Genomic DNA, 22,049 nt, shown 5'->3' on the forward strand with positions numbered 1-22,049 from the left:
GCACGTGCTTCCTAACTACCTTGAATAACGTTCAACAGCAACCCTCGCACTGGTTGTGCACAATATTATTTATGCTCCACTCCTACAGTCTAGATGACAAACCTCAAGACGGCGCGTCAATACTTGTTTTCGTACGGTCCGGGTCTCGTTCGGCTTCAGCGCACTCCATCCATTCAACAGCACATCCAGCCTCCATTCCTTCCTTTGACTAGTGGCTCTGCTTCCTGGTGGGCGTGCGCAGCTGCGCAGTGATCAACCTCGGTCCTCGGAATCCCTTATACTCAATCTCGTCCTTGCTCTTCTTCGGTTCTATTCTGACGGACACTTGCTACAATGTGGGCGCTGGTTGCAAGTCGTGCGCGTTGATCAGATTCAGAAAATTAGAATGTTACACTCGGGCTTTCACCATCGGAGCCAAGACATACCCCAGTGCTTTGCCGCAGTGCTGTGCAGCTAGTACAGAATTCAAAGTCATTCCTTCACGCGCTTCCACGAGTATGTCGTTGAAAGAATAAGGTTTACACGGAACACAGTGATAAAGAATCTTGCCGCCCACCAGCGCGGTCGGCCATCCAGTGCTCTTGGAGTCTACCCAAGTCTACTCGTGTATATAAAGAGTGGCCAGAGCAACTTCTCCTCGTCATTCCATGCATTTTCAACACGTCTCAAAGCAACGCTTCTTCACCGGTGTCTGTCTCTTGGCGTTAACATCTGTTGCTTTTGCAGCGGAGAACGACACTCAGTCATGGAGTGAAGCTTCATGGCTTCAAGTAAGGTCTCAGGTATTCTTTAAGACTCTACTGAACATCTACACTGGACTTGACAGATTCAGCCTTCCAAGGACCTCAAATGGATAGACTGTTACACTGGACTACAGTGTGCTCGTCTCCAGGTATTATCACCATTCCGACTGAAAACATTTAATCACTGATATCAATATCAGGTACCATTAAACTACAGCGATCCAGGAGGGGAAACGGCTGCAATAGCCCTAACACGCCTACCGGCCAACGTATCGAGTGCCGACAGTACGGAGTACCTTGGACCCATTCTGTTCAATCCAGGAGGTCCAGGAGGTAGTGGCGTCGATCTCATTGTTGAGCTGGGAGCCAAGTTGCAAGTTATACTTGGACCGCGTTTCGACCTTGTTGGATTTGACCCACGTGGTATGTTCAAACCGCCGTCCCAAAGGCGCTTTTCTCCTCTTTACAGACACCACTAACTCGCACCTCCTCCAGGCATACACCGCTCGACTCCTGCGATTTCGTTCTACGAATCAACAGAGGAGCGGTTGATGTGGAATTTTACCCCTGAAATTGAACTCAACCGCTCGGACACCATGAGTATTGCAGCTTTTGTGGCTAGGGCTCAGATTACTGGATCACTTGCGGCTCAGAGGGACAAGAATGTTCTGGCACATATGAATACTGACCACACGGCAAGGGATATGTTGAGTATTAATGCGGCTTACGGGAGGGATAAGATTCAATATTGGGGATTTTCGTGAGTCTTCCTTGTTTCCAGCCGCTCAAGCTATGATTGAACTCGAAATTCCAGGTACGGATCCATCCTTGGTGCTACATTTGCAGCCATGTTCCCGGTGAGGGTTATCTCTTTTTGGTTGCCACTATGCCATTCTCATTGCGACACGGTATCAGGATAAAATCCATCGGTTGGCCATAGACGGAGTGATGGACTCTGATGCCGATTATTATAACAGTATGCCCATCTATTTCCTCCCAAAGCGGAATCTTGACTGACCGTCCCCTTTCTCAAAGTGAGATGGCTAGGCAATGTTCTGGATACCGACAAGACCCTGCACTGGTTCTTCAAAGCATGCCTCGAAGAGGGTCCAGAAGCTTGTCCCTTCCACGAACCGTCTATCGAGGCAATGGAGAACAAACTCAACGCGATTTACGCGTCTCTCATCAAATCCCCGATCCCCGTCCAGACCAGTAAATCATACGGCCTCGCCGACTACCCCGCATTGCGTACGGTGCTTTATAACCTCTTTTATGCACCTGCTGCATGGCCGGCGATGGCGCAAGGTCTCCAAGACTTGAGTAAGGGGAATGCAACGATACTCTACAGTATTTTCGATCAACCTCGGTTCAAATGCTCCTGCGACACTACACCTTTCCCTCCGGCCCCAGAGGCGTTGGTTGCACTCACGTGCAATGATGGGGAGGTTGTTCCGTCAGGCTTGGAGGAAGCCGAGCGACACTATAACGAGGCTGTCTCCAACTTTGGATCCTGGGCGAGTCTCTTTGCCGGTTTTAGGAATTCCTGCGGGTAAAAAACATCATTTTTGCGTTGAATGAGAATGTATTGACTGACGGACATACTTTTGCAAGTGGTTGGCCGAGGTCACTACCGAAGAATCAGTTCCGAGGTACGGCTTTTTTTTCTTTCGTCGCTTTCGTGTATGGAAGCTGACCACCACTATGCACCCTCTAGGACCGGTTACTGCTCAGAATACCAGTGTCCCCTTGCTCATCATTGGTAACACCGCAGGTATGTGACTCTAGTCTTCATTCGAAAATTCCACCGCACTAATGAGTATCACTAGATCCCGCTACTCCTATTGAAGGGCGAGTATCAGAATATCGCTTCGAGTTCAATCTCTGACATTACTTTCCAACAGTGCTCGCAACGTTACAAGCAAATTCCCCGGCTCTGTTCTCCTAACCCAAGACTCTCCTGGGGTAAGATTTACGACCTCGCACACCCTTCTTTCTTTTATTCCGAGTTACTGATGCCCCCTCTTCCTTCTAGCACGCTTCGATAAATGCCCCTTCAACATGCACTGCTATGCATGTTCGCGAGTATTTCGTGAACGGTACTCTACCGCCTGAAGGCACTGTTTGTCCTATGGATGGCTTTATCTTCAAGAAAGCACCCGCCAGTAAGCGTGGTGAGACCTCCCGAGAAGCCGCTGAAATCTTGGAAGCGTTGAAGAGTATTGCTAGCTCCCGAGTTGATAGACGGAGACTTCCGCCGCTTCATGTCTAAAAGCGCCGCTAGCTGTAGCACTAGCATCACTCTTTCGTGAAGATGACATTTGATGATGATTCAACCAATGTTCGATTTTAGGATGTGCTGAAAAAGCAGTTATATATTTTGTCCTCCAGATGCCCCCCCCTTTTTTTAATTATTCATTCCTCTTCTTTCATAATGATGGAGTATGGTTATTCTAATGACTTCCCTTTTTTTGTTGGATCCGGCTTGTAACCTCAGCAAGTTAGCTGGAGATTCAGGTTCGTCCTTTTAGACCGCGACTACCCTTGCGGGTATTCTTACCAAACCACTGCCGAAGGCAACACAATGACAGATCCTTGGCTTGGATGATCTTAGACTGAAGGCGTGGCGCCAGGGTAACGCCAAAAACATGTACAAGGCTAAATGACCTGTTCGACAACTTCTTTTTCGCCAGATGGATGACCAGCTAGCCCGCCTCTGCTTGATTATTGATGATGCTTGCAAGCCGGTAGCCAACGATTTTGTTGTACGAATTGCTCCGAACGCCTTCATCAGCGACCCTTGCCAAAATCATTGAAGAATGATGTACAACCTCCTTATCCGACTTGACGGCGAGATGCCCGCCTGAATCCCCTTGCAAACAACGAGAACCCCTTTCCCTAAACCTCAATTAAAAAGCACGAGAGGACCGCGGAGTATCTCAGACGCGACAAAACAAGTTGAAGGATGAACTTTGCATAGTTGAACCTCGCCGGATGAATCGACACGCCGTTGGTATTGACACAAATGAAATGTGGTCACGACCAGGAGGTATCATGAAACTCCGAGTTGAAGAGATAATTAGTCGCTTTCCTGCTCTATCTCTTCTTCTTCCTCCTCCTCCTGTTCCTCCTCCTCTCCACTCTCCACTCCCTTCTGGATACCTCCCCAACCACCACCATCATTATCCTCGACATCTTCTCCCTCTTCATCCTCATCACGCTTCCTTTTCCCGTTCAAGGAGCTCTGGGCCGAAATACCATCATCGCCTTCAGCAAGTGTAACACAAGTCAACCGTGTTCCTTTCGTGTCATACTCTGTTGCGGGGTGAATCTCCGCGATCCCTTTGCTCCCTTTGCTCCCATCAGACACTAACGCTGCCAAGTCATATACATTTATCTTCCCATCGGATGAAACTGTGCACACAATAATGGTCGACTTCGGGTTTGAATCGTTATCATGTTCTGAAGGAAGGGAGATGGTGAGTGTTTCGATAGCTTTTATCCTACAGATACATTGTTTAGAGCGAGACCTAGCGGTAGGGAGAAAACAACGAGGTGAAATTTACCGATTCGTGTGTCCGACCATTCTGCCTATGATCTTTAGCGGATGCTCCGGGTCTGAAGGAACATCGTATATCGAAACCATTTTGTCTTCTGCCCCGATCAGGAGGACTTCGGTTTTGCCATCAGTAAGCAAAGAGAACTTGGCATCGTGCAATCGAGATGGATGTGCGGTCGTATGTACGAGGGTCATGGCCTATAACGACAGGCAAAGTGTGAGTGATGAGAAGCAAGGAGACAAACTGATCAACTCACCGTGTCGTACACGTCTATCGTGGAACCGCAGAGAACTATGAAACGAGAACCATCGGTTGACCACCGTACAATCTCGCCCTCTAAGCAACCAAGTGTGTCAGGGAACTAGAAGGAAGATATATGAGACGGGACTGACCTTTTCCCAGTTTAGTACTGGCACATCCCTTTCCACGCATTAGATCCCACATTCTCAGCGTTCTATCTCTTCCCACACTGAGTGCAAGTTTGCCCGACGGATGCACAGCAATGCAATTTACGCGTCCCTTGTGCCCTTTGAGAGCCCTTAAAACTCTCCAATCACGGGCATGGAACAGGCATAATGTCCCATCCTCAGAAGCCGATAGCAGATGTGACCGAGACGGGAAGTGAAGATGGGTAATTGAGCCTTGTCAACAGACGGGGGTTTGAGTCAATTCCGACATTGAAACTTCTACCTAAGTACACACCTTCGTGATGCATTAGTCCCCCGATCTCTTTTTTCCTCCTCAAATCCCATACTTTGATGATCTCATCTGCACTGCCGGTAGCAAGCCATTTCCCTCCGCTCGGTGAAGCAGCTACGGCTTTTATACATGAGACGTGGGCAGGAAAAATGAACATTGGCTTGAGAGTAAATTGTAGTTCTTTCGAATCAGAGAGTGAGGTGCTCCCCTCTAGACCGTAGAGTAACTTCTCATACGATCCAGCCACGATCTTGAACTTTCTTGGAGGTGAAGAGACGGTATTTGTTGCATGAGAGGGCTCCTCCTTCTGTTTTCCTTTACTTTTTGAGGACGGTGTCGGTTCTACTTGAACGTTTTCTTTGCTCTTTGCATTTTGCTTGTTCGGTGGTGGTAAGCCTTTGAATCGAGTGGCTTTTAGTTTTGGAAGAGGATCTTCTATCCGTGCTCTTTTTACATGTTTGTGGAGAGCTTCTGTCGTGGGTGCGACCATGCTGGGAAGAGGAACGGAATTTGGCGCGTCGAAATTTGTTTTTTTTTTTTTCGTTCTTGACGCAGAGGCAATGTCATGCGCGTTGCCCGCCTCCTTCTTCGCCGCTGCCTGTCTACTTCATCCTTCGACCCACGGAACGCAATACACGAGAAGAACTCGAGCATTAATGCCTTCGTTCATATCTCTGATTGTCCTCCCACTATAGAGGCTGAAACTTCTTCTCAATCTGCATGTTCAAAACCCTTGCAATGGACTACTGTTGCTGTCAAGGACAACATATGTACTTCTGACATGCCAACGACGTGTTCATCTGCTATGCTAGAGAGTGGGTAGATTGTGCTGTAGTAACAGAAGACGACAACTAATTCTCCGGACAGACTTCACTTCACCTTTTGACGCGACGGTGGTGAAATTGCTCAAACGTGCCGGTGCTGATATCGTAGGAAAAACGAATTGCGATGAATTTGGGATGGGGTAAATGATCTGCTAGATTCCTGGCTCCTACGCGAAGATATGAACTACTTATCCAGGTCGTTAAATACCCACTCTATCCACGGCCCCGTTATCAATCCATTCCAAACTTTACGTTCGGCAGCATCGGTTTCCTGGAGAAACCGCGAGAAACGAACTGCAGGGGGGAGCTCTGGTGGAAGTGCAGCGGCTGTTGCTGCTGATATGTGTGATATGTTGGTGCCGTGGCTATTGTCATTTTTGCGTCGTGTGGTCACTCAACGTACGGTCTGTAGAGCGTTAGCGACCGATACAGGAGGGTCTATAAGACTTCCTGCCTCATATTGTGGCGTCGTGGGCTTAAAGCCATCGTATGGTCTCATTAGCAGGTATCTTGATTGGTTGTCAGAGCTTCTTCTGGAATCTAATTCGCGTCAGATGGGGTGTAGTGTCGTATGCTGACAGTTTGGACTGTGTTGGGCTGATGGCAAAGAGTACCTTTCAAGTTCGACGTGCTTTTGGTATGCGCCTATCGGTCTCTACCCTTTATCGATTAACGGCTCCTCCCAGATGTTCTCGAGACTCCGGATCCTAACGACCCCACCTCAGTATCGAAAAGACTAAGGGAAGCTACAGCCGGGGTTTTACGAGAGTTTTCTCCTCTTAAGCGCCGTTCGCCGTTCGAGGATAGCCAGCTAAGAGTGGGAGTACCTCAAGTATGCCTTTTCTTATCATACATCGCGTCGATGTAAACTCATCGACCCCAGGAATATTTTGCGCAAGAATTATCCCCCTCTATTTATAATTCGGTTCGAACAATTTTGAAGGCCCTCAAGGATCTCGGCGCTCAGATCATACCTGTATCCCTACCATCCACGTCCTATGCTCTCAGTGCCTATTATGTTCTTGCGAGCGCCGAGGCTAGCAGTAATCTAGCACGGTACGATGGAATCGAGTACGGTAAGAATTACAACATTCATTACCTGCGTGCAAGCTAAATTCTTCATATAAAGGTACCAGGATCCCCCTTCCCCCGGGTTCCGATTCGAGGAAGGCCTCGAAAGTATATTCTCATACGCGAACACAATGTTTTGGCGATGAAGTTCGAAAGAGACTTCTTTTGGGTACTTACGCTTTAACTGCCGAGTGAGTGACCTTCCATTTTGTTTTTGGAGACCCAGGACAGACACCGAAGCTCCAATCCTTTGAACCCCTGTTAGTGCATTCGATAATTACTTCTTACAAGCGCAGAAGGTTCGCCAACTCGTACGAAACGATTTTGACCGTGTCTTCAGGTGGCCAAATCTGCGTACCGCCGAGGGCCTCTCATCCTCCTCCCTTTCGGCAGAGGGGGTCGATGTTCTTATTCATCCATCCGCTATACGTACCGCACCCCTTCTTCCACGCGAGACAGCATCTACCGCCACCAAAAGCAGTATGGATCCGCTCGATACGTATCTACAGGATGTCTTGACTGTTCCTGCATCCCTCGCCGGGTTACCTGCGTTGAACATACCCGTTCCAACGATACAGGATGACAATGTCTCTGCTGATAGCGATCAAGACGGGTGGCCCGTAGGAGTTAGCATCGTGGGACAGTGGGGATGTGATAGACTTGTCATGGATTTAGGGATGGTGGTTGAGGTTGCCATGCTCTCCTCCAACACACAATGACATCTGCGATCTTTCTGCGATCTTGTTGCAAGGAGACATACATTTTGCGCCTCCGGTTGCCTCCGTCGCATGTGATTGAGAGGGATGGCGATTGCATGATCGACACGGTGTCGGAAAATGAACTGAGACTTTGGAGATTCAAGATTCAGGTGCTTCGTTGACCTGAAGTTCGTTGACCGAGAGGCAACGTATCTCACAACCAGACACCATTCCTACACCTTGAAGCTTCAAGCTTCAAGTCTTAGTCCGTTCGCTTTGACTGTGTTGGTCTCTTGGTCTTGTTCCGTCGTGATTCATATACGGTGGCAGTTCTGCATTTGGTTCCGTATTCTTTATCACATGAATTCGTGTCAGTCGTTACTTCGAAGGGACGTCCTCATTTAATCGCGGTCAATCTGTACGAAAGACGCCACGAAGAATTATGCACCCTTCTGTGTTCCTGTTGATTCAAACTCTGGCATTGGGTACAATATTGCTGGTGCCGAAAGATTGACGTTTGCATATGCTGCCACTTCCCGAGAAGCGCGGTTCACGAAAAAGAGGGTGCCCACGTTTTTATCTTCGCGCCTCCCCTTTTCAGAACAACAGCTTGGTGGCTTAAATTCTCGTGGTTGAAGTATTCTTATCGATTAGCCGCAGTCAGCGTTGGGCTGTGTAGACCCTCGACTCTCCTTGAACAGTGTCCGTATGGCACCCAAATTGCTGCGATGGGGTAAAATGTACCGAACTTCATCCGGACCAATAACTGTACAACCTGCTTAAGGTCCGGGCGCCATATATCGGGAAGATCCGGAAAACCTGACTGTGGGAAAAAAACTCAGAAATCGGTTGAACAGATGAAAGTGGCGCACATACACTAATAGATCATGTGCTCATTGAAGACCCAAGAGGAGTGGGAGTACTAGCCCTGCTCGAGTACTCCAAACCCACCAGCAAAAGGTTTGACACTGGAACTGTATCACGCGAATGGTAAAGGGAAAAACCGGACACAGAATTTGAATAATTTGCGGGCCGTTTGAAATCACCGCGAAACACGTGCAAATTACATAATGTTCGGACAGGCGGAACGATGAACTTGAACCTGTCTCGTCAAACGTACGGTGGAGCCGCGCCCTGAAGACCATCTATTCCTTACAACCATCATTGCAGCAAATATTGCCTCTCTTTCGTTCCCCCCTTCCACTCCATATCATCCTTTACACTATTGCCATCGTTGACGACCGACCGACTTCCCTAATTCCCCTTTCCGCCTTCCACAATGGCAAACTACCTTCCCGTTCTGATGCACTCAGTCACTGCACACCTCGCCCCCGATGACTCGTCGTTGGAAACTCTGCCGAGAGGTCAGGTCGACTATCTCAGTCATGATTGGAGGGAAGAGGACGTTTGGCGGTCATGGCGGAACATGACGAGACAGAAAAACGAGATTACGAATGGCATGCGGTTAGAGAACGCTAGTTGGAGGACCTGGTGGAAACAGAGAAATAACCTCCAGACTGTTAATCCAGAAACTCTTAACTGGTCTGTCTTATATCTCTGATATTTTTTACTCTTCTAATTATCTTCCTTCTCCTTCCCATACGGCTTGTAGGCTTAAGGACTCAGATGTCACCTGGCTCTACGGTCCTTTGCATACTGCAGTCGAGTGGACGCCACCCCCAAAGCCCACTCCAGACGTCACTGAACGACAGCCAGCCTCAGCTCAGGACCGTTTAGATTTGTCTTTACCGAAACAAAAGTCGATCCTCAAGTATCGGACGATAAGTGAGCTGTTAACGAGCGAGCTCCCCTCCAGCCCTCCATACAGCCCTTCTGAGAGCGATGGGGAGGCCGATGGTAAGTTTTGGCTTGAGTTCACTTTCCCTCTCAAAGCAATAAAAGTCATCCTCCTTTTTTATCGTCAGCGGTCGGTTCAAACGATCAACGGAGACCAAGTCTTCCCCACACCAGATCTGATACTCACATCACCCGGTGGGGACCTGACCGAACATTTCGTAAAGACTCTCCTCCTCGCGTAGAACCACCAGGTAGTGCAGGTGCCAGTACACCAAACTCTGACACGGTGGCGAACTCGACGCAACCCACTCCTACTCGCATCAGCAGCTCTTCGAATCTCACGAGTTACTTCAGCTCGCATTTACCTGGGCACCAATCGCATAACACTTCGCAAACTTCGTCATCCACTTCCAACTCAGCTTCCGCCTCACCCCGTGGTGCCTCTAGCGAACTCTCTGCTGCTCCTGCCCCGAAGAAGAAACATATCACATTTAACACATTTGTCGAACAATGCATCGCTATCGATAAACCCAAGGGGGTCATTATACTCGGAAATGGAAGTGGAAAGGGACCTGGAAAGGGGATGAATGGCTCCATTGAGGATACTGATGAAGAGGCAGAGGAACACGATGACGGGTAAGTATTAAATTTTTTTGCTTTTTTACTCTCGATGTTGTTGATTACTGATATGTTTAAACGACCTTTCTTCGATTAGATACGATGAAGATGTAGAGGGTGGCGATGATTTTGATCCTGATTGGGGTTTGAACGAGTGCGCAATCACTGACTCAGACTCAGAGTACGAAGAGGATGTCTTCATTCAGGACAATGATGACGATGAAGATGAGGACGAGGGAGACTCCGACAATGACGGCGTCATCGAGATGCGTGCCTCTAGAAAGACGAATCAAGACAAGGTGGATTCGAGAAAGGTGTCACAGCGATCGAAATCAAAGGCATCCACATCTTCTTCTTCCTCTGCGGATTCTGCCTCGTCTCCTACATCAAACAGTCTGAAGATACGGAGATCCTCTATACCCACTATCCCCCGACGGAGAAGGTCAGGCACCCTCCGGACTAGCGACATTGCCACCGCTCGACCCTCTTTCAATCACGGCCCGCGCAGAAACACAAGTACTTCGTCCGATCAGATGGTGACTATCGCCCCCATACCTCCGACCATGCTCAAAACTGGTGGATCAAATAGCTTCGCCTATCCGGCTCACTATCCAGCTTGGGATGGGTTTGGTGTGCACCCGGACACTAGTTCTCGTTATGGCGGATGGATGGATAGTTTTGGGGATGATGCACTCAGCGAAGATGGTGGGTTTGGTGCGCCCATGGGGAGGTATAGCGGCTATAGCGGTTGGAGGAGTAGCGGCAGCGAAAGTCCAGGAACACCGGTTGAGCTGGTCTACATGCCCCTCAACGGGAGGTACGGAGCGACCTATAGTAGTAGAGGTGAAAGTAGGGTTAGTCCGAGTGTCAACAGCGAAGAGGCGGAGGTTGAGTTGATGGAGGAGGCAGGAGAGGCGAGGCGGTTAGGCCGGGAAGAGCATGAGGAGCACGTGCAGACGAGCGAACGTCAGCCTGCCTCTACTTCCCAGCAGAAACCAGGTCAACCGTCGCGATCACAAGAAGACGACAGCGTTAGCAAAGGAGAAGGGCAAGTCCATCATCATCAAGAAGCTGTTTTCTCGACTGTGAATAGCAACAGCTCGAAGTCTCATGAGCGAGAGAAAAAGTCCAAAAGAAGACCCATATCTGTCGGGGAGACGCCGACTGGACTTGTTCCGTCCGTATCTATCGTTGTGCGCACTCCGCCGGTTGTCCAGAGGCCTCGGAGAAATTCAGATGATGAGGAAGAGGATGCGTACGACTATTTTGGCGGCCCAGATTTAGGCGGGGATTATGCCACACAGCGGACGGCAAGAAGGCACCCAAAGGGTGGCAGCCGTTCTTCATCTAAACCTGACGATGTACGGAAATCCCGCTCACGTTCGAGGTCGAAATCAAGGACACCTTCTCCTCAGCCTACCACGCCGGCTATAGCAGTTCCAGGTCGGAATTACTCTTCTTCTTCTTCAGCTCTTCTATCACCTCCGTTACGAGGTCGCGGCTCAGTACATCATCAGAGCAGCCTATCACCTGATTCTTCGTCCAGAGGACGTTCGTCAACGAGGACGTCATCCTCTTCGATGTCAGATCGAGAACGACCACGATCTCGTTCAAATCATAGCTCACCGATTGGTAGCTTATCACCGGACGGAAGCGCTATTGGGCTGAATTATGGGGTCTATGCCAATGGGAGAATCGGAGACCGGGAACGAGAGAGGGAAAGAGACAGAGAGCGGGCTCACCGTATAGGCGGGCGAGGTCGAGAACGCACAGAGAGGAGATTGACCCATAGCTTGAGTCCGGATAGCGTCGAAGGAGCGACATCTGCAGCCGCGTCCTTACCTTCATCCTCTGCGTTGAATATCATCAACAGTCCTTCTTTTCAGTCCTCGGAAACAACTGAGGGCACGTCGTCAACATCGAGTTCGCAGACCATTTTACCTCCATCTCCTCCCTCTTTGTCACCGAGAGCTGGTTCTCGCACTCTGGACTCCGAATCAATTCCGATTGTTCCTATGAATTCCCCAGTGATCAGTTTTGGTGGTGCCACTATTGCCGTTGGGATGGATCAGAACGGCGACAGGCATGGGCGTACAAGTAAGGGCAAGCTAAGGACACCCCCGCTGGATGTAACCCAACCTCATATATCCTCACCCAAGACGTCATTCTCAGTAGACCCTTCGGCAGGTCTGACGTCCAAATTGACGTCGAATTTGACGAATGACAGTGTCCTTCCAGACGGATCTTTGAACCAACACGTTATCAAGAAATCAGAATCATCACCCATGTTCCGTGATGATGACGCGGGTAAGGGTACCCGAGGTCAAGCCACCACGACCTCGGACGACTCGTCGGTTGTCGGGAAGGCGGTTGGTAATATCATGTCCTCCGCTCGAGCATACCTGGGCTTGTGGAATAGCGGTGAGAAGGAGAAGGACGACAGCTAATTTTGAGGTGATTATGGTTCGTTTCGGAGAATACCTTGCTTCAAAGTTATACCCTTGCGCTCGATTTCATGTTCGTGCGCGTAACAATTCGTCTCCTTGCTTTGGTCTCTTTTTTTTTTTTTCTCGCATCGAGTTACTTTAAGTTTAAAGGTATTTTTTTCGTCTCGGCATCCTTCATCATCTTCAAGGACTTTCTGTTGCATTAATGACCTCACACTACAAACCTCTGTGCAATTTTTGACGTTCAATTCTTGAATCATTCTCTATCTCCCTTTGCAGATTCTGAGACTCTTTCAATATTCAATCATGCCCCTCACAGTCTTATCACCTCGTTTGTTTCCTCTCTTACGAAGCATTGATCATGTTCTCGACTGCGACCACGAATGTAAACCCTACATGCAACTGTACATTTACATGTGCTGAATTAATGCTTAATTATCTTTTCTCCATCTAACATTTGGTACCTTAAATGCAATATTTAGCTCAAGTATTACATAGTACTACCGCTGACATTTGTGGGCGTCGGTTAGCTGTTGTAATTGGTGGCACTGACGTCGATAGATAGTGATGGTGCGAGGTGGGATCGGAACGACTGGCCTGGCCTTGGCTGACATAGTCCATCTGAACCAAGTCGGAGTCATTTAGAAATTTTACTCCAACAACTACAACAGCGGCATGAGGCTTGTGGTTGTTTACCTCCTACCGACCAAAAGATGACCCCTTCGTTCCCGATGTCTAGAATAGTGCGAGAAAGATGAACGAAATCTGGGAAACGAGTCTTTCCAATGCTTTTCAACCCTTGTGTCAGAGGAGTCCTGGTGGGATAGAACGGAACAAAGTTAACGAGGTTGGCCGGTGACCCGAATCTTCCGTTAGTTTCTTTTCGGCGGTCCGCATTATACCAATGAACGCTCGGGACCTGACCGAGTTATAGGTATTTGTCTTGAGCCAGCCGAGTTATTTTGAAGGGATGAACGAAGGTCTAGCAAGATGGTTTAGAGTCGCAAAAGGTCACCGATTCGTTATTTGGGCACACGTGAGAAGCTCACAATGATACCGTCAGGGTCGAACTTGGAAACTGTTAACGTTTACGCCGGCAGGTAATCCTACTTAAACCCATGTTCCGCCTTTTCCATTTTGATTTCCTCCACTCCTGCCCACGACCACCATCATGGACGAAAAGCCGAATCCTTCTGTTTCCGATAAGGAATCTGGCTCAGTGCTACCCAACGAAACTCCCCTCTATAACGCTCATGTTGATATCAGTGGGGTCGATGAAAAGAAACTGATTCGCAAGGTCGACATTGCGCTTATACCTTGGTTATCATTCCTGTATCTTCTCAGTTTCTTGGATCGAACAAGTATTGGAAAGTAAGTGCTCGTTCACGAGCTTGCATTGGCGCAGGTTGCTAACCAATTATCCTGAATTAGTGCAAAGGTTTGTACATGTCGACTCATGTCCCGATCCATCTCCAACTACGCAATCTAATGGCTTGCTTTTGAATAGCTCTATAACCTCGAAGGTGACCTTCATATGACGGACAACCAGTATCTGATAACTTTAACCGTATTCTTCTTCAGGTGAGCGCGTTTTTTTTTTGTTTTTACACACCCGCTTACAGATTTGTGGGGTAAACAGTTATGCCGTGTTTGAGGTACACGTCTGGAGTGGGGTACGATTCGAACTGAATTCTAATCTAGTTTTGTTCAGGTACCCTCCAATGTATTCCTAAAGAGGCTTCGGCCGTCTCTTTGGTTGTCTGGTTTGATGTTACTTTGGGGTGTAATGATGGTACGTCTTACACTGTCGGCTGTCGAGGTCCCGTGCTGATCATGGGATTTACTCTCCATACTTGATCCAGACCGTTCAAGGACTGGTTCATAACTACAGCGGCCTTCTTAGTACGTCGGCTTCATGCGCAATAATTTCCAGATACTGATAAAATTTCGCCTTCAGCTATGAGATGGTTCTTGGGAATGTTTGAAGCAGGTCTATTTCCGGGTGTGAACTACTACCTATCTTGGTCGGATTGTTCCTATGTTATCATCTAGGAAATGAGCTAACAATAGCGGTCAGTTGGTACAAACGCTCCGAATTTGGTATCCGTGCCGCTATCTTTTTCTCAGCGGCCACGGTATCCGGCGCGTTTGGAGGTCTCCTAGCGGTGTGTAAATCTACCTCCAAACTGTGGACATGATCTCATCGCTATTTTCTCAGGCGGCTATCTCAAATATGCATGGTGTAGGTGGAAAACCAGGCTGGGCATGGATTTTGTGAGTTTTCTTTGATACGGCCAGCTCCGGCAAGAGTTCACATGTCCCGTTTCGCTAGTATCCTTGAAGGACTTGCCACTGTTATTGCTGGAATCGTATCTTTCTGGATTATACAGGATTTCCCGGACACAGCCAAATTCCTTTCCGAAGCCGAGAGGACTGTGATTGTTCGACGATTGCAAGGAGACGATCAGTTCAGTGCCGCTGGAGAGAAACTTAAATGGAAGTATATCTTCCAAAGTCTGTTGGACTGGAAAACGTGGGCTGGAAGTGAGTAGGTCGTCTGCAAGGGAAATTACTCTGAATACTGAGGGCGGGTCGGGGCATAGTGATTATATACTGTGGTTGTGATATGCCACTGTACGCGTTTGCACTTTTCTTGCCATCGATCATCAACCAGGTATGTCTCCCTAAGCTTTTTCTACCATTCAGGATTATCTATGCTAACTACCCAACCGTAGCTCGGTATGCACCCATTTCCTCCAAGGTTTAAAACTTTCTTTGGTTGCTCATGTCCCACAGGATTCAGGGCTACTCCCGCAAATTTATTGACAGTCCCTGTTTATGTCTTTGCCTGCATAATTACATGCTTGGTCGGTTTTTTGGCAGACCGATACGGTCGAAGAGGGTTTTTCAACATGTGGGTAACCGTGGAAAAACCTATATCGTTCCGATCATCTGACTGTCTCTGTTTCTCTACCGAATCTTGTAACAGCGGATTCCTCTGCCTTGGCAAGTATCCATTGTGGTCATCAGGCGTATTTACTTTGAAGACTCACCATAAAATCCAAATCTGGCAGGCGCGGCTGGTTACATTATCTTAATTTCATCTAAGAGCGCAGCTCTATCCTATTTCGCGGTCTACCTTGCGACCTGGTAAAGTTGTTGTTCTATGATGGTTGTGTTACCTTGACTAATTTGTTTGGTGACATCTAAAAGTGGTATCTACCCGGTCATTCGTGAGTCTACACTTTGATTTGAGATGTTACTTTTTTACTGAATATGTTTATTCTATACAGCTAACACCATGTTCGTACTGTCTTCTGCAGCTATGGCGGAGTCCGTACTGATAAATCTCTCGACGTAGTGCTTGGATGTCAAACAACGTAGAAGGATCCTATAAGCGTAGTGTTTCCCTTGCGATGCTCATCAGCTTGTGAGTGACGTTTCGCTCGTTTTCTATCGAGGCAGCTCGTTCATTTTCGTTTAGTGGTAATATCAACGGAGCTGTCAGTTCCAACGTTGTAAGTCATTTTATCTCTCGCCTTTGGGATGATCTAAACTGGTCAACTCTTCTTCCGCAGTATCGCCAAAAAGATCAACCCCGGTACGTTCTGGGACACGGTGAGTGGTCGTTTTTTTTTTTGATTTGTCTTCTGCTTATCGACGATTCCGCTGCAGGGCTGGTCTTGATGTATATCGGCTTCGGGATCGTTTCTTCAGTTGCTTATCTCTTCTTTACGAGGAGGGAGAACGCGAAGAGAGATAGAGGAGAGCGTGACGAGGTTATCAAGGGACAGACTGGTGGGAACGAGAAGAACGGAACATTTGAGAGCGTTGTCGAGGCAAAGAGAGAGAAAGGAGACGATTGGAGTGGGTATCGTTACACGCTATGAAGTGGACGGGATCTACATTCCGCGGTATTCAGCCTTCGGATGTTTGTATACATGATCTGCTACCTCAGACTAATGAATTTTTGCTACTCCGCGGGTCGCATCGCCCCCCGACATGTCCAACGTAGACTGAGATGACGCATGAACACGAGAGATGAATCTCCCGGAAACGAATTGATCTGAGGGCCGACAAGGATCGCGCGTTTGAACTTCATTCGAACTTGAAGCAAGCTCGTCAAGTATTATCGTATACCCTTCCATGATGCTTTGTGGTACTGTACGAAGATCCGAATTCATCTTGTTCGTGTTCATACTACAGCACTCTTTCTAGTCACTTCGAAGGATTAGATTAAGGGATCTACTCAGAGCCCGGGAAATTTCGCGGTTTGTACATGCCAAGTAGCGGTCGAATCGATGTTGGATTCGTAGCGATAAAACGGACTACGACGAAAGTGTGATAACGCAGCTTTTGATACAGAACCCGAAAACACTTCGACTGCCAAGTACACGGATAACAAACGTTGAAGACCATCAGGCTGGGGTTTTGAATGGTCCATGTTTCATCAACGCCTCTCGGTGTTGCAGGATCAACTCCAACGACTCGCGTATGCCACGGTAAGCAAATAGGTGGAAATGTGTGGTAAACCATTCCTTTCTATCTTGGAAGTCAGTTCCTCTGGTTGTGTCCCAATCCTCTTGTAACGCTTCAATGCGGGAGAACCACTGGCCCAGAAATGGAGTCAACTGTCCTGCGATCGGGCTGAGCTTTCCTGCTCGTAGTGAAGTTTTAAGCTGCGGTAGCATATGTGCCTTGTCTGAGGCGCGTTCCACCCACCGGCCTCGTGCCCAAAGCTCATCTTCTGACCTTGAACTTTCATTGAGAGAGTTGAACATTACCGCCCATAAGGCTACCCAGAAGAACGAATGCATGTCGTCCACAGGAGATTGTAGATAGTCACTACCGCGTAGTGTAGCCGTCAGGAGATTGATGGACATGAATTCTTCAGTACCCTGTCGGGATTTGACAATTGTCAGCTCTGAAATGCTAATGGAAGATTCCACTTACTGATAGTGAGTGAGAGTCATGGTCTTTGTCAAAGTAGGTCTTCCAATTGGCGGCCATATCACCATCTATCAAGAAGATACCCTTGCATCCGCTGCTTATTCCCAGCTTTTCGACCAGACGCTTGATCTCATCTATGTGCGACCGTGTGCTAGCGATGGTGTTTCGCACTTGTTCAGACTCCTTTTGCGACCGTGTGCCAGCGATGGTGTTTCGCGCTTGTTCAGGCTCCTTTGGTGATACATCTCTTCCTGGAAAAGGATCTACAATGTCGATTGTCTTCATTGCTAGCCCAGGCTCCAATCGGAGGACGTTCCCAATACTGACATCTCGGTGCATGAAACCATTCTGATAGTACACCAGCCATCCTGAAAGCAATGCATCAGTGCGAACTTGAAGGAGTACTGATGCCGCGACGTACCGAGCAAAGCATGGCTGACTGACTCGAGGAGCGACCATGAACTTGGAGCGTCGAGCAACGTACTACCCAACGCTCCGCAAAGATGGCATGCGACTTCGCGATAGTTCGGTCGCTTGGGGTGGTAATCCTTTGTTTTCTCCCACACCTTCCACCATACACCCTCGTATTCAGTTTCTTGTTCGCCAGGTAAAAAGATGCGATTCGAGACAAGGAGGCCGGAAGGTTCCCTCATCGTATAGGAAACAATATGAGAGGGAGTGCCGAAGGCACCAGAAGTAGCAGTGAGGAAATCGGCTTCAACAAACCCTTGGACATCGTCCGGCCAATAGAACTTGAGAAGGAACCTATCGCAAGAATATCCCCGAGTCAAGTCGCTAACGCTAAGCCCAGACTCGAAGCGCTGCACTTTCGTCCCAGTTGCGATTGACCGAGTTCGAAGACCGCCAGGTTCAATAACTAGTTAAAGGTAAACTAGTCAAAAAAAAAAGAATCTCCAATACTTCGATAGATTCGACGTACAAGGTGGTCTTGCTGCGGGTTCTGAGGCTTCACTTTTGGGGTCCGAAGGAGCTGTAACGCGATTATCAGTGAATATGAAATGATACATCAGGTGTCAGTTTACTTGTGTGAGGTTTTTTTCGCGTCGGCCTGCCTTCCCCGTCCGACTTGCGCTTATTCTGTAGTTGAGACTCTGTCGGTCGGTTTGATGTTTGATGTTTATTCGCCAATCTTACCGATGTCCTCAGCGCCCGATTGGTAGGTACAAGTGTAGGTGGTGCAGATGGTGCAGTGGTGTAGGGTCAATAGCGGACTTCGATAGAATGCTGACAAGAGTTCCGCGAGTACAGACAGCAAGCGTGTGATGTAGATTTTTCTCCACTCGAGCTTTCAAAAACAATGTCGGGTCTCTCTCGGGACCAGGAATCGCATACTCCTTGTCGGTGGAGAAGCAGCAAAAGCCAGCGTGGTAATCCTCAGTCCACAACAACATCGTGAGGATCAATCGACATGCCTCTTTCCGTCCTTGCTCGGTGGTAAGGTTCAGATCGGTCGACGCGGTGCAACCGCCACGATGGAAAATGAGAAATCGTAGATTTTTTTCTTTTTGATTGAATCCCAGGACGAGCGACCATGTACGAGTTGGGCTCGCACTGAACAAGTAACGTGCGTACACAGCCGCTTGCGCCAACAACTGGCTCCACAGGAGTTTTACTTCGCCTGGAACATCCATTTGCCGGACACCTTTAGCTTCCACAGCACCCCAAGACAACTTTACTCCCTCTTGCAAATTCCGGCTACTTCCTAAATTAGGCTTCACGGCTGCTGCACCGTCTATACCATCCAGCATAGGTCTGTCGTACACAGCAAATTTGAGCTTGCCGTACAGTCGACGGGCAAATTCGGGAACGCCTCTGTCAGATTTCTGAGCGTTTAGGGCGTTGTTGCATTTTTGGATGCAATCATTCAGAAAATTGGCGAGAGGCGTGTAGTAATCCCTCTCGGCGTCACTAGAAGGCCATTCGGAGGGAGAAAGAGATTTGACAGCAGTTTCAAGTGCAGGCTCAAAGAAGGGAGCGTCAACCAAAAACTTGCAATGCTTCTGTGCGTCCTCGAAGCACCTAATATCTTCTGGTGGGACGTTGTTCTTCAACGACTTTGGAGAGAGCATGTGCGAGATACTGGACGCCTCGAATTGCCAAGTGTTGTGCGCGATCTCATCTTGACAATACTCCATCATCTCGGCTTGGCTTTGAGGCGGGGTTTGGTCTGCTGTACCACCTCCAGCGCGATGCACCCCCCTGTGCGACGAATTTTTCTTGTGGGGTGTCGAGGTCGTGTCACTCATGACTGCCTGCTATATGCTTCCTGGTGATAACATTGGAGAACAATGTTCGCGCAAATGAAGGAAAATCTACCCTTGTAGTGGTTCACGGACGACGTTAAGAGAAAGGCAACACGGTAACGCTGTGACTGATCGTGTTTAACGGGCCGCGAAAGGGCGGCATTGGGCTGAATTTCTCTGCTTTTCCCCGCCATTCCCAAGTTCTGAGGCTTATCGACTCCTCGACGCCTGGATTCTCCACGGCCGTCTCTCGGGGAAGGCCCGGGGAGAAATGGTATGGTCACCGAAGCAGCCTTACTTACAGTACCAGATTTAGTCCAAGAGTGATATTACCCGGACCGGAAGCGGACCGGCTTCATTTGGCCCGTGCCTCTTAATTTTCTTTCCTTTTTCTTGTTCCTTCCTCCTCGTTTCTCGTTGTCGAGTATCTGCTAGGCTCGAAAAGACAACAAGAATAACCTCCATCACCACTGCTCCTCATCTAGAATGGAGATCAAATTTTCCTCGGCAAATTCACAATTGTGCAACAAAAACAAAACCCAAGCCCAGTCATCGAGATTCGTAGCCAGTAGTTCAGCTTGGGCGTTATTCTTGCGGCCTTTTAACATCCAAGTCTGGAATAATCGATGGGGATAGTTTAACAATTGGAAACCAAGACAATGCCACAATTGAACCTGATATAAAAGCACAAAGGGTTCTTTGTTACTCACCTCCACCTACACCCATGATGGCAATGAACGCGAACGACGGTCCCTCTCGCCACCCTTCCGAAGACTCTTTTCCGACGCCTCAGCGGTTCCCGTTGTCCTCGATACCGCCCAGTGAACGCGACGCTTTCGACGATGCCACCATGCAGACCGAAACCGAAACCGCATTTCTCCCAGCTGTGATGTTGCGAAAATACCTTCGACACTCGGCCCTACCAGCATGTCTACGCTTCGGCCAAATTCCTGTCGGCACGACCCCTAAATTCATAACTCCATGGCCCGAACACTCTGAAATGAAGAGGCCCGAAGGCAGTCGGGTGTTGGAAGACGTTGAAACCTATGACAAGTGGAACTTTTCACGAAGTGTCAGGAGTTGTTTGTGTTTTCCCCCCCCCCATCTCAAAGCAACACTGACGAATTCATTCTAGATATCGACACGCTTCCGGCTCATCATTTTGGTACAAAGGAAGCGTCGCGTCTAAGACTTCCTTCGGACGGATTTGCCGAGTTAGATGAGGACGACATTGAACGATATTCCTACATCGACGGCGTCGATCAACTGCTTGCCACGATCGAAGAAGACGTACTCAAGACCGTCTGCGAATGCATCCGAGTTATCGAGCGGATGCCTGTAGATGCGCCTCTCTTCAATGACATGCAATTTCATCGAGCCTCACATCTATGTACCGCCCATAACGCTAGATGGGATATTCTCGCGATGGCAAGTCCATGGTCTCCTCATCGTCTTGAGAAAGAAAGACTGATCTTTGGTTCCTCCCAGTGCCCGAATCTCTTTGAAGCTATCCCGATAGTTGTCATTGTCGTACCTCCTTGGGAATTTAGTTTGAAAGCTTTCAAACGATTTACATGGGCTAGAAACGTACGTTTCTCAACCAAAACAATAAATGTCTGCTTCCTCTCATTGTGTACATGACTTAGTTTCCGGCGAACATACTTGACTCCCTTCCCGTCAATCCGGCGGATTCCACATCAGATAAGCTTTGGGCGGTGGTAAGCACCCTTCGTCATTTCGAACTGCTTTACTCCTCTAACATGGCTCTGATTGCCTTCACGGTTATAGATACACGACGTCTGCTATGAACAATGCAAATTCTTCGTGGTCACTAACTATACCCACTGGGCTTTTGGTCGTTTCACAAATAGTAAGGCCTAAAAAATATCCCTGTCCGTAACAGATATACTGAATCTCAAATTTCTGGACTTCGTTCTTTCAGATGGGAAACTCGCAATGATTACCGAACCTGTCGAGGCACGTACGGTTGGGCTTGGAGGCGGCGTGAATGTTGCTGTTGATGCTGGGGCTAATGTTCCTGAATCCCTTGTTTATTGGGTTCAAGTATCAAGAAACGCGGCACCACCTGTAATGCAAACTAGGAGAAATTAGGAGGGATTGTATCCTGATTGGCAGTAATAAATAGATTGATAGGTTAAGATAGGTAATGTTGATAAGATTCTGGACACCTCTTTCCTTGAATCTATTTGCCTTGATTCGGGATAGCAACGTGCTCGCCATATACATTGGGTTGGGTTTATCGTCGTATCCCCTCAAAGGTTTTCACTGTCATGGGATAGTCGCTCGCTGCAAGAATTTACAGAATCCCCGCCGCCGAAGCCACCCTCCTCCTCCTCCCTGGTACCTTAAATTGTCAGAAG

General features: G+C 48.4%; 8 protein-coding genes across 8 annotated transcripts; 5 read left to right on the forward strand and 3 right to left on the reverse strand.

Moving 5' to 3' along the window:
• Positions 1-7: 7 nt before the first annotated feature.
• Positions 8-3,312, forward strand: E1B28_007751 (uncharacterized protein). The gene is made up of 12 exons (XM_043152523.1): positions 8-770; positions 827-892; positions 944-1,166; positions 1,239-1,503; positions 1,558-1,600; positions 1,659-1,719; positions 1,779-2,292; positions 2,355-2,392; positions 2,458-2,514; positions 2,570-2,591; positions 2,645-2,705; positions 2,776-3,312. The coding sequence occupies exons 1-12, from the start codon at positions 648-650 to the stop codon at positions 3,010-3,012; spliced, it is 1,710 nt and encodes a 569-aa protein (XP_043010609.1). The 5' UTR covers positions 8-647; the 3' UTR covers positions 3,013-3,312.
• Positions 3,313-3,378: 66 nt separating this feature from the next.
• E1B28_007752 (uncharacterized protein) lies at positions 3,379-5,560 on the reverse strand. Its single transcript, XM_043152524.1, has 5 exons — positions 5,003-5,560; positions 4,693-4,941; positions 4,557-4,636; positions 4,307-4,497; positions 3,379-4,243 (listed from the first exon to the last, which is right to left on the reverse strand). Exons 1-5 carry the CDS (start codon positions 5,487-5,489, stop codon positions 3,820-3,822), a joined length of 1,431 nt encoding a protein of 476 aa, XP_043010610.1. The 5' UTR covers positions 5,490-5,560; the 3' UTR covers positions 3,379-3,819.
• E1B28_007753 (uncharacterized protein) lies at positions 5,549-8,341 on the forward strand. The gene is made up of 9 exons (XM_043152525.1): positions 5,549-5,814; positions 5,867-5,963; positions 6,020-6,175; positions 6,236-6,328; positions 6,378-6,460; positions 6,510-6,655; positions 6,707-6,899; positions 6,953-7,085; positions 7,160-8,341. Exons 1-9 carry the CDS (start codon positions 5,565-5,567, stop codon positions 7,611-7,613), a joined length of 1,605 nt encoding a protein of 534 aa, XP_043010611.1. The 5' UTR covers positions 5,549-5,564; the 3' UTR covers positions 7,614-8,341.
• Positions 8,342-8,712: 371 nt separating this feature from the next.
• On the forward strand, positions 8,713-12,942 carry E1B28_007754 (uncharacterized protein). Its single transcript, XM_043152526.1, has 4 exons — positions 8,713-9,134; positions 9,205-9,449; positions 9,518-10,025; positions 10,105-12,942. Exons 1-4 carry the CDS (start codon positions 8,872-8,874, stop codon positions 12,452-12,454), a joined length of 3,366 nt encoding a protein of 1,121 aa, XP_043010612.1. The 5' UTR covers positions 8,713-8,871; the 3' UTR covers positions 12,455-12,942.
• Positions 12,943-13,411: 469 nt separating this feature from the next.
• On the forward strand, positions 13,412-16,465 carry E1B28_007755 (uncharacterized protein). The gene is made up of 22 exons (XM_043152527.1): positions 13,412-13,464; positions 13,518-13,825; positions 13,886-13,892; positions 13,962-14,035; positions 14,094-14,109; positions 14,166-14,246; positions 14,317-14,356; positions 14,412-14,478; positions 14,532-14,619; positions 14,673-14,728; positions 14,787-14,998; positions 15,058-15,128; positions 15,190-15,193; positions 15,251-15,368; positions 15,444-15,460; positions 15,529-15,604; positions 15,668-15,687; positions 15,748-15,757; positions 15,816-15,884; positions 15,939-15,972; positions 16,033-16,072; positions 16,130-16,465. The coding sequence occupies exons 2-22, from the start codon at positions 13,626-13,628 to the stop codon at positions 16,342-16,344; spliced, it is 1,515 nt and encodes a 504-aa protein (XP_043010613.1). The 5' UTR covers positions 13,412-13,464; positions 13,518-13,625; the 3' UTR covers positions 16,345-16,465.
• A 407-nt stretch (positions 16,466-16,872) lies between these two features.
• Positions 16,873-18,432, reverse strand: E1B28_007756 (uncharacterized protein; the record flags this gene model as incomplete). Its single annotated transcript, XM_043152528.1, has 4 exons — positions 16,873-17,352; positions 17,408-17,772; positions 17,826-18,281; positions 18,345-18,432. 4 exons carry the CDS (start codon positions 18,430-18,432, stop codon positions 16,873-16,875), a joined length of 1,389 nt encoding a protein of 462 aa, XP_043010614.1.
• A 135-nt stretch (positions 18,433-18,567) lies between these two features.
• Positions 18,568-19,671, reverse strand: E1B28_007757 (uncharacterized protein; the record flags this gene model as incomplete). Its single annotated transcript, XM_043152529.1, has 1 exon — positions 18,568-19,671. The coding sequence occupies one exon, from the start codon at positions 19,669-19,671 to the stop codon at positions 18,568-18,570; it is 1,104 nt and encodes a 367-aa protein (XP_043010615.1).
• Positions 19,672-20,036: 365 nt separating this feature from the next.
• E1B28_007758 (uncharacterized protein) lies at positions 20,037-21,955 on the forward strand. The gene is made up of 6 exons (XM_043152530.1): positions 20,037-20,750; positions 20,804-21,096; positions 21,157-21,255; positions 21,315-21,386; positions 21,457-21,538; positions 21,611-21,955. The coding sequence occupies exons 1-6, from the start codon at positions 20,393-20,395 to the stop codon at positions 21,778-21,780; spliced, it is 1,074 nt and encodes a 357-aa protein (XP_043010616.1). The 5' UTR covers positions 20,037-20,392; the 3' UTR covers positions 21,781-21,955.
• The last annotated feature ends 94 nt before the right edge of the window (positions 21,956-22,049 follow it).

This window comes from Marasmius oreades, chromosome 4, assembly GCF_018924745.1.
Source record: "Marasmius oreades isolate 03SP1 chromosome 4, whole genome shotgun sequence".
Lineage (NCBI taxonomy): Eukaryota > Fungi > Basidiomycota > Agaricomycetes > Agaricales > Marasmiaceae > Marasmius > Marasmius oreades.